The 13,675-nt window shown below is 41.2% G+C and overlaps 1 protein-coding gene across 3 annotated transcripts in view; it reads left to right on the top strand.

The window, feature by feature from the left end:
- Window positions 1–13,675, top strand: part of unc5a (unc-5 netrin receptor A) — a 133,012-nt gene that overhangs the window by 51,879 nt on the left and 67,458 nt on the right. For all 3 annotated transcript variants that reach the window (XM_085904167.1, XM_085904158.1, XM_085904150.1), the window contains exon 2: window positions 8,964–9,179. In XM_085904167.1, coding sequence (XP_085760293.1) covers window positions 8,964–9,179 — 216 coding nt within the window. The remainder of the gene's footprint in view (window positions 1–8,963; window positions 9,180–13,675) is intronic.

Here is a 13,675-nt window from a genome sequence, read left to right as displayed (position 1 = left end):
ATTTTTTTACAGTGTACTGTGTGTGTGTTTGCTGAGCAGGTGTTATTTTGTAACATGGCTTCTGCCATTATTTAAGAAGGTGACACTTGCTATGGATCATCTCTTTGCGTTACATTCGGATGCACCGTGCGACGCCGAGGAAGCCCCCCACGATCCATCACTCTGATTGTGACTAATCTTCCAATTTGGTCCGACCAGGGTCTTTATTGAGCGGAGGCTAACTGATGAGATGAGCTGGAGCAAGTAGTCACAGGGACATGCTACTCGGAAAGTGTCGCTGGGTTCCCCGTGTTTACATCGGTTTGTGTCAAATGTCTGGCAGAAGCATTTTGTCACCAATGTGTATACTGTCTGACCTTGTGAATGTTGGTCATTTTGTTAGATTAAACCTCATTTTGGCAGAGCCTTTGATTCAATTTACTGTGATGGTAAATATTCTAAAATTTTAATACAGTGATCCCTCGCCACTTTGCGCTTCACCTTTTGCGAATGCACTACTTTACGGGTTTATAAGTGACAGGAGAATGGCGTTTAAATACACGCTGATAGCACGGGGCGTGTCTCTGTGCAATGTGCGTCACTGCGAACGTGACTGAATTCAAATGCAGGAGGTGGCATTAAATTCCAATATTGTGGGGAATCTAAAACCTTTCAACCCTCATGGCAATTTTCCGAACTCCCACAGTAATACCCGTGTTGTACTGTTACGAATAATATGTAGAGGGCTTGTGCTGTAATGATAGTGTGCATGGAGCTCACAGTTTTTTCTTTCAGCCGCAAAGTAATTGAGACTACATCAACAGCCTCAACAGACAGTACTTGTCTCTATTTTGCGCTGATTTTTTTTTTCCCCGCAAGACTCGATTAACATTAACGATCAACAATGACAATCGACTCAGTTCTTGAGCATCAATTAAATCATTATGCCCTCCCAAGTACTTAGAGCATGCTTTAGCCAGCCCTTTGACTTTATTTCGATTTGTAATGTTTACAAGCCAAATTGCAAAGCACAAGTCCAAAGCTCCTGCCGTTTCTGGCAGTCGACCTCACATGCTGCAAAGGAAATTGTTCCACAGTTGTGAAATACAATATGCAAAACCTCTCATTTTAGCTGTAGGCATATCCGGTAATTAAAGGATTAACTTGATAACATAATAGTTTCTTGGCTTTGCATTCCTTTTTCCTCCCATTATTTTCTACAATGTCAACGATTTAAGAATGCCTCATTCCCTCGCCTGTCTGTTTCTTCTGTAATCAACTTGCTTTGAGTTTAACCTCATTTCCGACTGAGCGCAAGGAGTCTTCAAATCCAAAGGCTGGTGCGTGCCTGGGATGGTAAAGACTACAACTCTGTCTGCCCCTCCTAACAGCCTTACTTCTTCTGAGGATTGTGTCCACTTATGTCAGGAAATGTTAAAATCTCTGTGGCTGAAATGCATCAAGCCCAAACAGGTGACTCCTTTAAGCTTTGCAGCATTTTATATTTGGAGTCAGGACACGTGGAATTCTCCTCCTAAAAGTTTGTCTTGCAGAATGGGCTTCGTTGGACTGCACGTAGAAATGCCATCCTTACATTTTATTTGATCAAAGTCAAATAATATTTTAAGCCTGCAACTCTGGGCATTTCTGTCACAGTAGCGATTAAGTATTGCTGAACATAGTCAACAGACTTGACTTATAGGCTCCCCTGTGCTCTTGTCACTTTTATAGGTATCCTTTTCCGCCATTGTGCATGTTCAGCTAGGTTCTGGCATGTAGTGCTTCCTTTTGAGAGCCACTAGCTGGATTATGTGGCCATGTTGAAATTTCACCCTGTATGGGAAAAACTGTAGTGTGTGTTGAAGTTGCACTATATGAACCACTTGTTGTGCTTGTGGACTAAATTATTTTACAAGATCATTTTCACAGCTGATCAAGTGAAACACTTGTGAGGAGGACCCAAATGTTATAATAACTGATGAACCCATTCGTGAAATTGGCTGAATTTAAACTTAATTTTTGTTTCTCGGTGAAGAGAAAAATCTTACGTGAGCACGAGAATAACATTCTATTCTAAACATTTGGTTTGTTCCAGAGAACCTAATGGACTTCATAAAGCTTTGGAAGCATGTTGTTTATTTCATTTAAATCTGCATTACACAAGTAAATCACCAATGTCATAAAGTCAAAGCTAATGAGCGACGTGCTCTCAGCGTATGAAGTTGTTGGCTCATTTTCCGCTCGTCATTATTCTACTGAAGTCCTCTAACTGTCCTCTTGTCAAAAGAAGACCAAAATTACGAGAAGGCGTTTCCGCCGCCTGTGGACTTGGAAGGGTAATGCTATGAAAGCACCACTAAGACAGCATGCGTCCCAAATGTGGTGCCTTGATCTGTGCAGAAAACGGGCTCAGACACACTATAGCGACCCTTCCTAATATGATTTGGACAGTGTACACTGTTCAGAGGGAGGGAAAGGAAGGGATTGAATTTCCGAATGACTGAATTTCCACACGGAACATCTTGCGTTAACATGTTCTTTCATTTTGCTCAGGCACAGTGAGAAGAAAAGGTACAAAGTTTGCTGATCTAATCGTAACTCTTTCAACAGTGAGTTAATCCTCACTGCTGACCAAATTCATCCAATGGAATCCAAGCTGGCAAATATCGAATTTGTCCTTTCCTTTGCATGACGAGTTGGAGTTGACCAACTCTGAGTCCATCTCGGAAAGGCATAATTTCCACCCCCACCCACCAACCACACACATACTAATTGAACTCACTTCAATATGGACCAAGGAATGAGAATGCAAGTGAATGCATTGTAATTGGAATATTTATAGCAGGGTTTATTCTGAGCCACAGCCCATGAATAAACCTTGGTTTAAGTACACTGATGACAACTGCGGAAACATGTTTAACTGAGCTCCACCAACGCCAAATGTCTTTTCTTCTATTATATTCCACTCTGAACTGTGCTTCTAGATTACATTCCATCTGCAGTATGCTTGCTTTTGTTCATAAAAGTCAGTGTTTTAGTATTTCAATAGAAAAAATACAGGTACTGGAACAAAGCAAGGGGACTTACTTATGGCCTGACTTCTGAAACAGTGCCCGGTAGCTTTTGCATGATTTGGACAGACAAGCAAACGGCACGTTGAGAAAAAAATACGCCGCCAAGAGGATGCAACGACCGGGGATAGTCTCATCTTTGGCACCGCATGGATGTCACTCATATCAGTTGATATTTCATTCAGTCTAAGGACTCACAAAACTAATGACGCTTCTTAGAGGAGTAAGACAGTTGTCACATCGGAAAGAATCAATCCCTCTCATGTTAGCGCGCTCGCTGTTATGTACTGTACACAAATTTAGACTCCCAGCTGTTCTCTCGTTCTCTCTCCCACACATACACGCACACACATCTACACAATTAAATGCACAAGCTGCCTTCCAAACAGGCCCCTCAAAATGCCATGTCTTTTACATCAGTACGAACCTGAAAGGGTCTTGCAGGTTTCAAGAAAAAAGAGTATTTTAAGACGACGTCAAGTGGGGCAGTCGGGGGGCTGCGACACCATGCTGAGATGTTCCTTCACATCGATGACAGCATGTATTAAATAAACATCAACAAGCTCCAATAAGCAGCCGTGAGTGCTCCTGTTCAAAAGCTACCAGGCTCATTAATCGTGTCGCTATTGTGAACTTTATTTACAAAACTAACAGCTCAGTTCTTTTCCGTTGGACACACTGTTTGACACGGCCCCAAACGCTATTTAATCACTGCAAACGCCGCCCGCGAGGTGATTTATGCGAGAAGCTTTTGAAGGCAATTCTCAAAGTTGATGATGTGACCCGGGCCTCTGGAGCACATCTGTCTTGGAAATACTGTCATTGTGCTTCCGCGTCTGCAGCGCATCATTAGTAGCCGGAATTAATGTATGCGCACAGATGTACAGGCCCGCATCAATGTAAATGCTTAGCAGCCAATTTTCTCTTCATTTGAATGGAGGGAAATTGCAATAATGAGTTCCAACCATTTATATTCTGCTCTCTCGCCCCATCCCGTTCTTCTGTCCTTCGAATTGCCACCTTTATATCTCGTCTGAGGTCTCCATCTCCTTCCACCAACGTGATGTGATTTGGTTGCTGTGCTACATGTTTATTTAATGTTTCGCAAAGGCGCGTTATCTCTCTGTGTGCCTGCCGGTGATTGATTATTTCCACGTTGAGTATAACGGCACAAACGTGTACATCTTTTGGCTTTTCTGTTCAAGCCGATGTCCTTATGTACCACAGACATAATTCTTCATGTCCGACTGTCTGATAGGAGAGTCGTTTGGTTCAGTCATCTGAATCTATGTTTCCTCATTCCAAGTTGTTTGCACAAAATCGTTTTTTCCCCTCAGCTCTCATGATGCATGTTTCCCATCGCGGAATGTTTATTTGGATTTGTGACGTGTGAAGGTAAATATTTGTCATCCGTCAACTGTGAACTCTATTATATCCGGCTTTTTTTTTTTAACATCCCATTTTTGTTTCTCTTCCTGCGTTTGATCACTTGCATTGTTTACTCTGTCAACCGTTTATTTATACTATTTTTAACTTAACATAAGCAACATTCTTGTTCCCCTCATTCTCAATATTCAGGGTGATTGCACAGTAAATATACAAAGCCACTGCAGAGCCATTTAATCTAACCACGAACGGTTACAGAAGCTTTGTATTTCATGACAGCCTAACATGAAATGGTTGATTATTCTGGATAGTAACTGTAATTGCATTATTTCCAGATGAGATTGTAAGGTTGTCATAAAACATGTTATGGCTGCCGGTCATCACATGATCACGTTCTCTTTGCTCAGTGATGCCTTCCTTTGGGCACATGACACCATATTAATATGAATAAATAAAAATCCATAAATCCTGCTACATTGACTATAATGTGCTCGAGTAGAGGTTGCACAATTGTGTATTAGTTACGAAATCTATGCCTTAAATTACATTTTCATATTTCACAAGGTGCGTCTATGCATTAACAATTAAATTATTTATGGTTGCCAGCAGAATGAGAATGTCAGGTTATTAAAAACACAAGCAGCACACCCACTACTCTGCATGTCTTGATTTATTTGTGTTTCTAAAATGTTTCAGAATAATCACGGACAATTGGCTGGGTAAAGAGTTAAAATAGACTGCTATGTTTTTTAAGGCTGCTACAAATACAGATTGTTGGCATTCATGGAAGCCAATAACCAATATCTGAGGCCAAAATTATAATTAAATCAAATAAAAGTTGATGTTTTGTTCTTAGAATATTGATCAAATGGTAGATTTTGGTATATATACTTAAAAAATAGAAGGGTGTTATTGTTTTTAACCCTTAACACAGTCATGCTGCTTTACATTAAGGAATTTTGTGCTGCAGTTAGCGAGTAAAAGAAAAAAATTAAAGCCAACTTACTTTACAAGTGGTGATAAAACGTGATGATTTGTGGAACTGTGTTGGCAAATAATTGAGAATATAACAAACCCAGTTCAACATGACGTTAGATTTTTTTTTTTTGATTTTTCCTTTAGAGTGCAATTTTTTTTTTTTTTCGTCATCTCTTGCGCATGTCGTCAGTGCCTCACTGGGGAGTTGACATGGTCAGCTGGACCGAGGAGATGTTGTGGCCCATGTGCAGAGGGAAAATCTGCCACGGACAAGATGGCTCGGAACATTGGCAGCTGGTGCACCCTTGTTGGGATTGTGTGTGGGCTGTTTTGTGTATTTTAGGTCAGTCAAATTGTCTCTTGAGGGAAGAGCAGCTGCAGACAAATATCAAATCTGTATGTTGGATTCAGTTTTTATTGGTTAGCATTAAATGTTTCTATTACAAAATGGGTAATGTAAAGGTGTACAAAATTGGATGGTGTCATTGAGCACCCATTGTTATGCTTGGCTAATACAATATTGATTTAAATTGTGGTTTCAGCCAATCACACTCAGCGGAAACTGATGCAGTGCTGCTGTATGTCTATTTGATTTCTGCATTGACCTGCAAGGACTCTGTTAAGTGGCTGATACTCCCACTGTGTTGAGTGTGCGTGTGTGTGTGCGTGTGTGTGTGCGTGTGTGTGTGCGTGTGTGTGTGTGTGTGTCTGTGTGTGTGTGTGTGTGTGTGTGTGCGTGTGTGTGCGTGTGTGTGCGTGTGTGTGCGTGTGTGTGTGTGTGTGTGTGTGTGTGTGTGTGTGTGTGTGTGTTTGTGCGTGCACCTGTTTGTGTGTGCACATTGACTTTGAAGTACACTGTGTCATGACAATAATCTAAGCCAATTTACTACACATCAGCCCTTCATTATGGGTTTGATATAAAACAGCGCGTGACCAGAATGTCCTCCCATAAAATGACAATTTCCTTTGCAAAAGATATTACGTGTTTGACCTCATTAACCCAAAGTGTGTGTAGTTAAATGCAAGACTAACCCCCAACACACGAGTGGGCTCACACCAAAACACCAAGCGGGGGAGCATCCAAGTGCAGTTAAGTGCTCAATGTGACCCTCGAATGAAAAGCCGGCGGTGAGTTCACGCTGTCACATGTTCATCAGCCCTTCATCATGTCAGTGTGTCAGAGTTTAGAGCTTAGTGAGAAGCAGAGATGCTGTTGATTGAGAATAATGAGCTTCATCCTTGAAAACCTTTGCTATGGCAACTCCTGAGTGGCATCATTCATCTTGACAGACATCACTAGGAGTGAAAAGGGAATTCATAGCAGTCGTGATACTTATAGAACAGTTCAATTCAGAAAAAAGGACATGTACCACTCAAAATTAAGTTCAAAATAGAACAATTCAGATACTGGTCAAAGGTCATCAAAGTAGCGTCTTCATCGGCACTTTGGTAAGACATGATGGCTGCAGACTTTACTACATGTGTTTGTACTGTGACTTTCAGAAGTACACGCCTGATCAGCGTTTACCAAGCTATACTGTCGAACGGAACAGTACTTGTGGCTTATGAGCATTTTCATTTAAATGATGGATTTTCTTTAAAGTAATTGTCTCGTAGGGGCCCGCCTTAACATCTTTCAATACTTTGACACATCCAGTAGATGCAAATACTTTACTCAGTACTGAGCTGTCATGTTAATTTTCCTCCCCCAATCCTAAAATGGGCTCGGAAAATGGCAATGCGTCAGCAAGTGATGCATGTCCTTCATCGGACACAGGACATTTAGTTTTCATTAAGAGTTAAACATGTACACGCAACATTAATGGAGTTCAGCGGCAATGGTGTGCGTCACTGTATCTCAGCCTGATAGATTAGCGAGTCAGCACATGAGGGTGCTTCCGAAAGGAGAGGCATTAATGTGTTGTGGGGGAGGAACTGCTGGAAAATGTCTTCATCCAAGGATTGGTGTTTACGATACTATCTAATATCAGTGACATGAACATCAGCGAACCGCACGTAGGAGGCCGGGAGGGGAGGAAGAATGGAGCGAAAGGTCATCACAAGCGTTGCCGTTTCATTAGGAGAGATGAGGCTTTCTGTCGTCTCCTGCTGCATGGGGAGTGATGGAGAAGGTTGTCAATGCCTCCTCTGTCAGCCATATTGGATTCAAGGCAGTAAATTAATATCTATCCTTAAAAAGGTTTTATTTGGCGATTTACTGGCCTCCCTTGAGTGTCTGTGGCATAAAGTGGTTATTTCCTTCTTTCCACGCCTGTGTCCTCTCCCTCCCGCCTCAACTTCAAAATCTCGGGAGAGAATCGGCGTTTGTGCTGTGCCGCAGGCTTCCTGCTCGCATTCAGCGTTCCTCAGCTGTCAATGCTCCTAAAGGACAGCTTCTGCATGTCTGAACACTGCTGATGTCGTTCTCCTCCTTCACAGCAGGCCTCAAGGTGCCATATAACGTATCAGGAATAAAACATCTACCGTGTGTATCCCATATGAGATTCTATGTACCCTGGCTGAGCTTGCTTGCTTGCGTGTTTGTTTGTTTGTTTGTTTGTTTGTTTGTTTGTTTGTTTATTCATTTATTTATTCATTTATTTATTTAGAATAAGTTCATGAGAAGAGTTAGGGTCCTCGTTGAAGAGAGAGTCTGTGAAGTGGCCTAGTTGCTGACAGGATTTATGGCCAACAGTCCATCAACAATGATTTTTAATGTCTCATGATTAAGAGCTGAGGTGAAGACATGGACTGATCCCGCCAAGAGCACACAAGGCCGAGCTCTGTCATTGCCAACTGTGCTCCACGTCACATACTCTCTCACCATCACTGTCCATCTGTCATTTGCCTTTTAAATTTTGACCTCAGGGTGTGACGAGATACACATAATTCTCATATCATATCTGTTGCAATGCACTGTCAGATATCAATTTTATGGCAGCTGGAGGTTTAAGTAATTTATCTTTACTATGAATACGATGCGGATGTCGGTAGTCTCCTTTGAAACCTGCCATGATTGTGTCCACCCCAGCTCAGCTCTATTTTTGTGTTCCGGCCCGATATTCAATACCGTATCCGCATTTGACCCATTAGTAGCACAACCTGACCACACTCGCTCAAAGATCCGCAGTGCCACGAAAAAAAAAAAGAAAAGACCACCTCCACCTCATATAATGAAGCTATTGAAAAAAAAAGTTTTGGTTTTATTGTGTGTGTGTGAAAGAAATTTGACCCGTCTTTAGTAGTCTTCTGAAGTAACCACAAACATGACAAATGAACAAAATAGCAGTGCTAGCCATTCTAGAATTTGAGAGTCAGGCCCCTTTACTTATGGAGGTTTTCCTGTAGCAAATCTTCCCAGTAGAATGGAAGCAGTTACTTCATCTGTGAAGTGGGTCATCAACTCCATATTTTGTGGGGCCAATATTTTGTCTGCTCTTTTTGTTTCCTTCACGAGTGAAGTGATCACAATTGGTGGCTCTCTCGAGTTCAGGGGAAAACAAAATTGTTTTTGGCATTCTTTTTAAACCTTTTTGTTTTTCCTCTAAGGTTCTGAGCACGCTGCCACAGCAACACAACCTGCAGCCTTCTCTGACCTGTTACCTCACTTCTTGGTGGAACCAGAGGACGAGTTCATCGTGAAGAACAAACCAGTGATGCTCACCTGCCGCTCCACGCCGGCGACGCAGATCTACTTCAAGTGCAACGGCGAGTGGGTTCACCAAGATGACCACTTGATTGTGCGGACGGTGGATCCAGCTACAGGTACATGCACAACATTTTATAGTCATTCTAAAAGTAACTTCCATCTGAAACAAGTCAACTTGTTTTTTTTACGTTTTAATGGATGTCGTGGTGCCTTGTACAACTCTTTTAATTAGAATCCAAGGCAAGGGAGGGAGGTGAAGGAAAGTTTGCAATTTGCTCCTGATTAATGTGTTCCATCAGTCCCTCAGCTTGTCCGCTGGCCTATTCAGCTTGTCGGGATCGTAATAAGCACATTGGTTTCGCTCTCAGAAATTGCCATGATCACCTTGGAGACCTGTTTGGTTTTTAGCCATTATGCTGCAGTCCCCCGCCTCTGCCATCAGTGCCGTAAACATGCACGACACTGATGTGTGATTATGCAGGGATCTGCCAATGCCAGCCACCCATTCGCAGCCTGACATGTGACAAGAACGTGATAATGACAGGTTTTCAAATGTGAGCACATGCAAATGTCCACAATAACTAAGCAAATGATTCACATCAATCTGTGCACAGATATGTATGTGTACATCTAGGAACCTCTCTTGGTCCTATATTACAGTTCAAAGAATGTATTTAGCTACTATTTAAGACTACATAGGTTTCATCTTACAATATGAGACAAAATGTTAAGGGTGTAACAGAATTAATTCTGCCTTACTTCAGCAGTCTGACTCAAATGAGTAAAACTCTTTTACCACACTGAGCCTTTGATTTGTTTGTGCTGACTTCTCCCCTCCTGCGCCAGAATATTTTCATGCTCCCCAATGAAATCAAATTCATTTTTATTTTTTTTTCATTCTCTGCCGTGTGAATGACTTTGAGTTATGATTTCAGCTTTAGTTCTCTGCAGTATTGGAGCTTATTTGCCTTGTCGCCAAACTGCACAGCAGAAGTTGCGTCCGAAAAATAAGACATTTCCATCTACTAGTACAGGCCACTGCTGTATCACGACACTGTCTAAAAGTGGAAGAGGAAGAGAATAACATATTCAGTGGTCACCACCCCATCAAATGTTATAAAATTATGATTTTCCTTTTTCATTCATACTGTACCAAAATATACTCTTGTGCATTTATTTATTTGGTTGTTGAGGACAAAAATTTTGATTTTCTAACAAATTAGTGTTGCTAAAAGGAAAACGCATTAGGAAAATGTCAAGCAAAATGTTAGATCCGATACAATATGCATCTCAATATGATCTGATAGAATTTTACATGATGCGATATGGTACAGTAAAATAGAGTATGGCTTTACTGCTCTTTAGTTTATTTTGAACACATCCATATATTGAACAAAGTCGAAATGTGCACATATCAATTTCTTAAAAAAAGAATCCCAAACTTTCTTCATTCGCCGGCACCGCTATGCTCCGTCGCGTCTGGGAGGAGTATCGATACTCAGAACTAGAATATCGATACTGTATTGTTTTTTTTGTTGTTGTTGTTTTTTTAATATTGGTACTATATAGTGGTCTGGAAAGTATAAAAACTCAACTGCAGAGTTTAGTTTATGTTAATTTGAGTGAGGTGCATGTTTGGTGCCTGGAGCAACCATTTTTGTACAAGTGTTTCTGTATCGATAGATCTTCCTGAACAACATTGCTCAAGAAGCCATGCACCCACAAAAACAATCCAATGTTTTGTTTTTTTTACATTTGGTTGTCATTTCAGAGTAAGTCATGTGCTCATCAGTCTGGAGTTTTCAGACGGATGACATTGAATTATTGAGTCGACTGATTAATTATTAATTGATCGTTTTACGATATGAGAGAATGGAACGATTCAATAATTGCTAAGTTAAATCAGGTTTGATTGATTATGAGCACAAATAACTTGGTTTTGGGATGAAGGGAGTCGATAATTTGTTTGATATGAAGCAGTTACATGAGCGCGACTCATTTGGCTTCATTTTATCAGGACGCCGTTTCAGTTGCCAAGCCTCGCTGTCGTCACAATATACGGCAGCTACATCGTTTGCATCTCTTGCAAAATGGTTTTATAAACCACATTGTTTCAAAAAAAAAAAGTTGTATGTATATGAAACCTTTAACTCTCCTTTTATGTGTTTTCAACCTTTATAAATGAGGCCCTTAGCAGCACCCATTTCTTGTTTGGGGCATGTGAAAGATTTGGTAGAGTTGATTACGTTCAAACGTCACAGCAACAACTAATTGATGCACATCTATTCGAGTTCTCTGCACTATTTAAGGACTTGGTATGTAAGTCGCGACAACCCATGAATAAGGAGCCTCTGTGGCCTGGGTAAACAGTAATCTTGACCAAATATGTGCTCTTCCTTTGTCTCTTGTATATATACAAGCATTACACTGAAGGCCTTTAATTGGTCTGGACCCTGTAATGAATGGCTCACTGAATATGGCTGCTTGTCTTCTCAATGGACCAATGGCTTGAGTACCATAGTGTCACTCGGTCAACAGGTTCAAATATTCAACGCCAGTGTTGAAATCTAAGTATAGACGGGACTGCCCTAATTCTCCCTTTGTCAATATTCAATACCTGGGAGGGAGGCTGTTAAGCGAATATTAAGTACTCTATTGGCTTTTCCCCTGTTGTGACCTTGCAGAGTTATCTGCTCAACTTTGATAAGAAGATCATGAATCGTATTGTCGCGGTGTTGCCATAAACTACGCTTTGAAGGGAACATCATATTACCAAAGCAGCGTTACTCTGCCAGCCATTAATGACAACGGACCAATTCATCATAAAGTTATGAGCCCTTATAGTCAGCATTTATTTTTCTTTGAAATAAATCTGTCTTGCCTGGTCTTCACACTCTGTGAAGTTCCATCTCGCAGCAGCGGCCGTCACTCTGTGCTCCCACGATCTTTGATGTATGTATGTCTCGTGGGGTTGTGTAGATGTGAAGGACACATGACTGTCTAAAGGTATGACTGCTCCAAAGCACCCACATCGATCTAGCAAACACCTAGGATGTTTAATGTCAGTGCCGCCCCGAGGAGTTTACGGATGGGTCTCTCTAGTTCCCCTTCAAGTCAGAAGATGAGACGAGCTCACATCAGCATGTGTGTGTTGTGTGTTCGTGTGTGTGTGTTATTTACCGATCCACCCTAAAGGGGATATTGAAAGGTTACGATTGGGGAGCATAGTTATTTAGTTATGGAAAAATCCCCACGCCCGTGTGCAGTACAGACTTGCCAGGCTGTCCTCACACCTCGGTCGTCACGCTAAACTCCAAACTTAGATTTGTTGCTAGGCAACAAGACTTCTGTCACAGCAGAAGCTGGCCGATATCACGTCCGGCCATGATGAGGGAGACTTGATGAGTTGGATGTAAACCCGAGTTTATTGACAATTTACACAGTAGAAAAGAGTGCACCCTCACCTTCTGAAAATAGCCCGAGAGGAACTTTGTGATTAGTTCCACCTGAATTAATTGTGTTCCCTGCCCACACTCTGCACAGAATTGGAGAACGAAATAGGAACAAAGGAAAACATGTTCAGTAAATTCCTTAGCTTTTGCAGCTTGACGTATCCACCTTTGTTTCGTTGGTTGGTTGCCGTGTGGTCACATGGGAGTCAAAACAATGCTAGAGGTGGTAGCCTATGATCGATATGAGAATCTTTCTTTTCACTATTTGATGGATGAGTGGCCCAGCAATGATCAATCATAGAGTTTGGTTTTGCAAAAGAGCTAGAAGTATAATACCCAAAACTATTAATATTATATTTTGATGTATGGTAAGCTGCCCCACAGTCACAGTGGACCGAGGTTTGCCACGGTAAATGCTCATGCTGAACCAACAAATAGTGAAGAAATATTACTGCTGCTAGCCCAAGTGAGTCTGATTGGGTGGCAAAGAATTTGCAAGCCCTGGGGCATTACCTTAATACAGGTGCATGTTAAACATAAATTAGAACATGTTCCAGTGAATTGAAATTGACATTTTGAATGTCACAGCTGTAAACTGGCTGTAATAACGCAGCATTCTGTGACAATAAATATGTGCTACATATTAGAAAATAACAATGACACACAATGTTGTGAATGGTTGCCAGATGCCTAGCTTAAAATTGTGGGGGTTTTCTTGGTAAAAATGTTTTAAAGTGTGTACAATGATATATTTATAGTTTGAAACCAGTCAACCCAGATTTAGCAGTTAACTCAATATAAATATAGTGAAAGCTGCCAACGAATTCTGAATAGTTTTTTACAACTTGTAGTTATGTAAAAAATCCAAGAGGAAAACTCCTTGCAAATGATGAGACTACAAAGCTCAAGCTTTTGCATCACATCTAAAACTCACCGTTTTAAATTCAGAGACTTGCCATTGATCTGGGTGCAGAAGATACCGAAGACAGTGGGTGCAGTAAAATGGCTACGGTGTCTGAGATGAAGATAAATTGCAGCCCCAGATAGGAGCAGAATAGGGTTTCATTTGAAAGGTCCTTGTGGTAGTCTTTAATGGGGTTACATTTGTCATTGATTCAAATAGGGTAATGTAGGATACAATGAGATATTCCAGACAAGGT

Source organism: Syngnathus leptorhynchus, chromosome 2 (assembly GCF_054491065.1).
Source record: "Syngnathus leptorhynchus isolate UIUO chromosome 2, UIUO_Slep, whole genome shotgun sequence".
Lineage (NCBI taxonomy): Eukaryota > Metazoa > Chordata > Actinopteri > Syngnathiformes > Syngnathidae > Syngnathus > Syngnathus leptorhynchus.
This window is presented reverse-complemented; position numbering and strand designations above follow the sequence as displayed.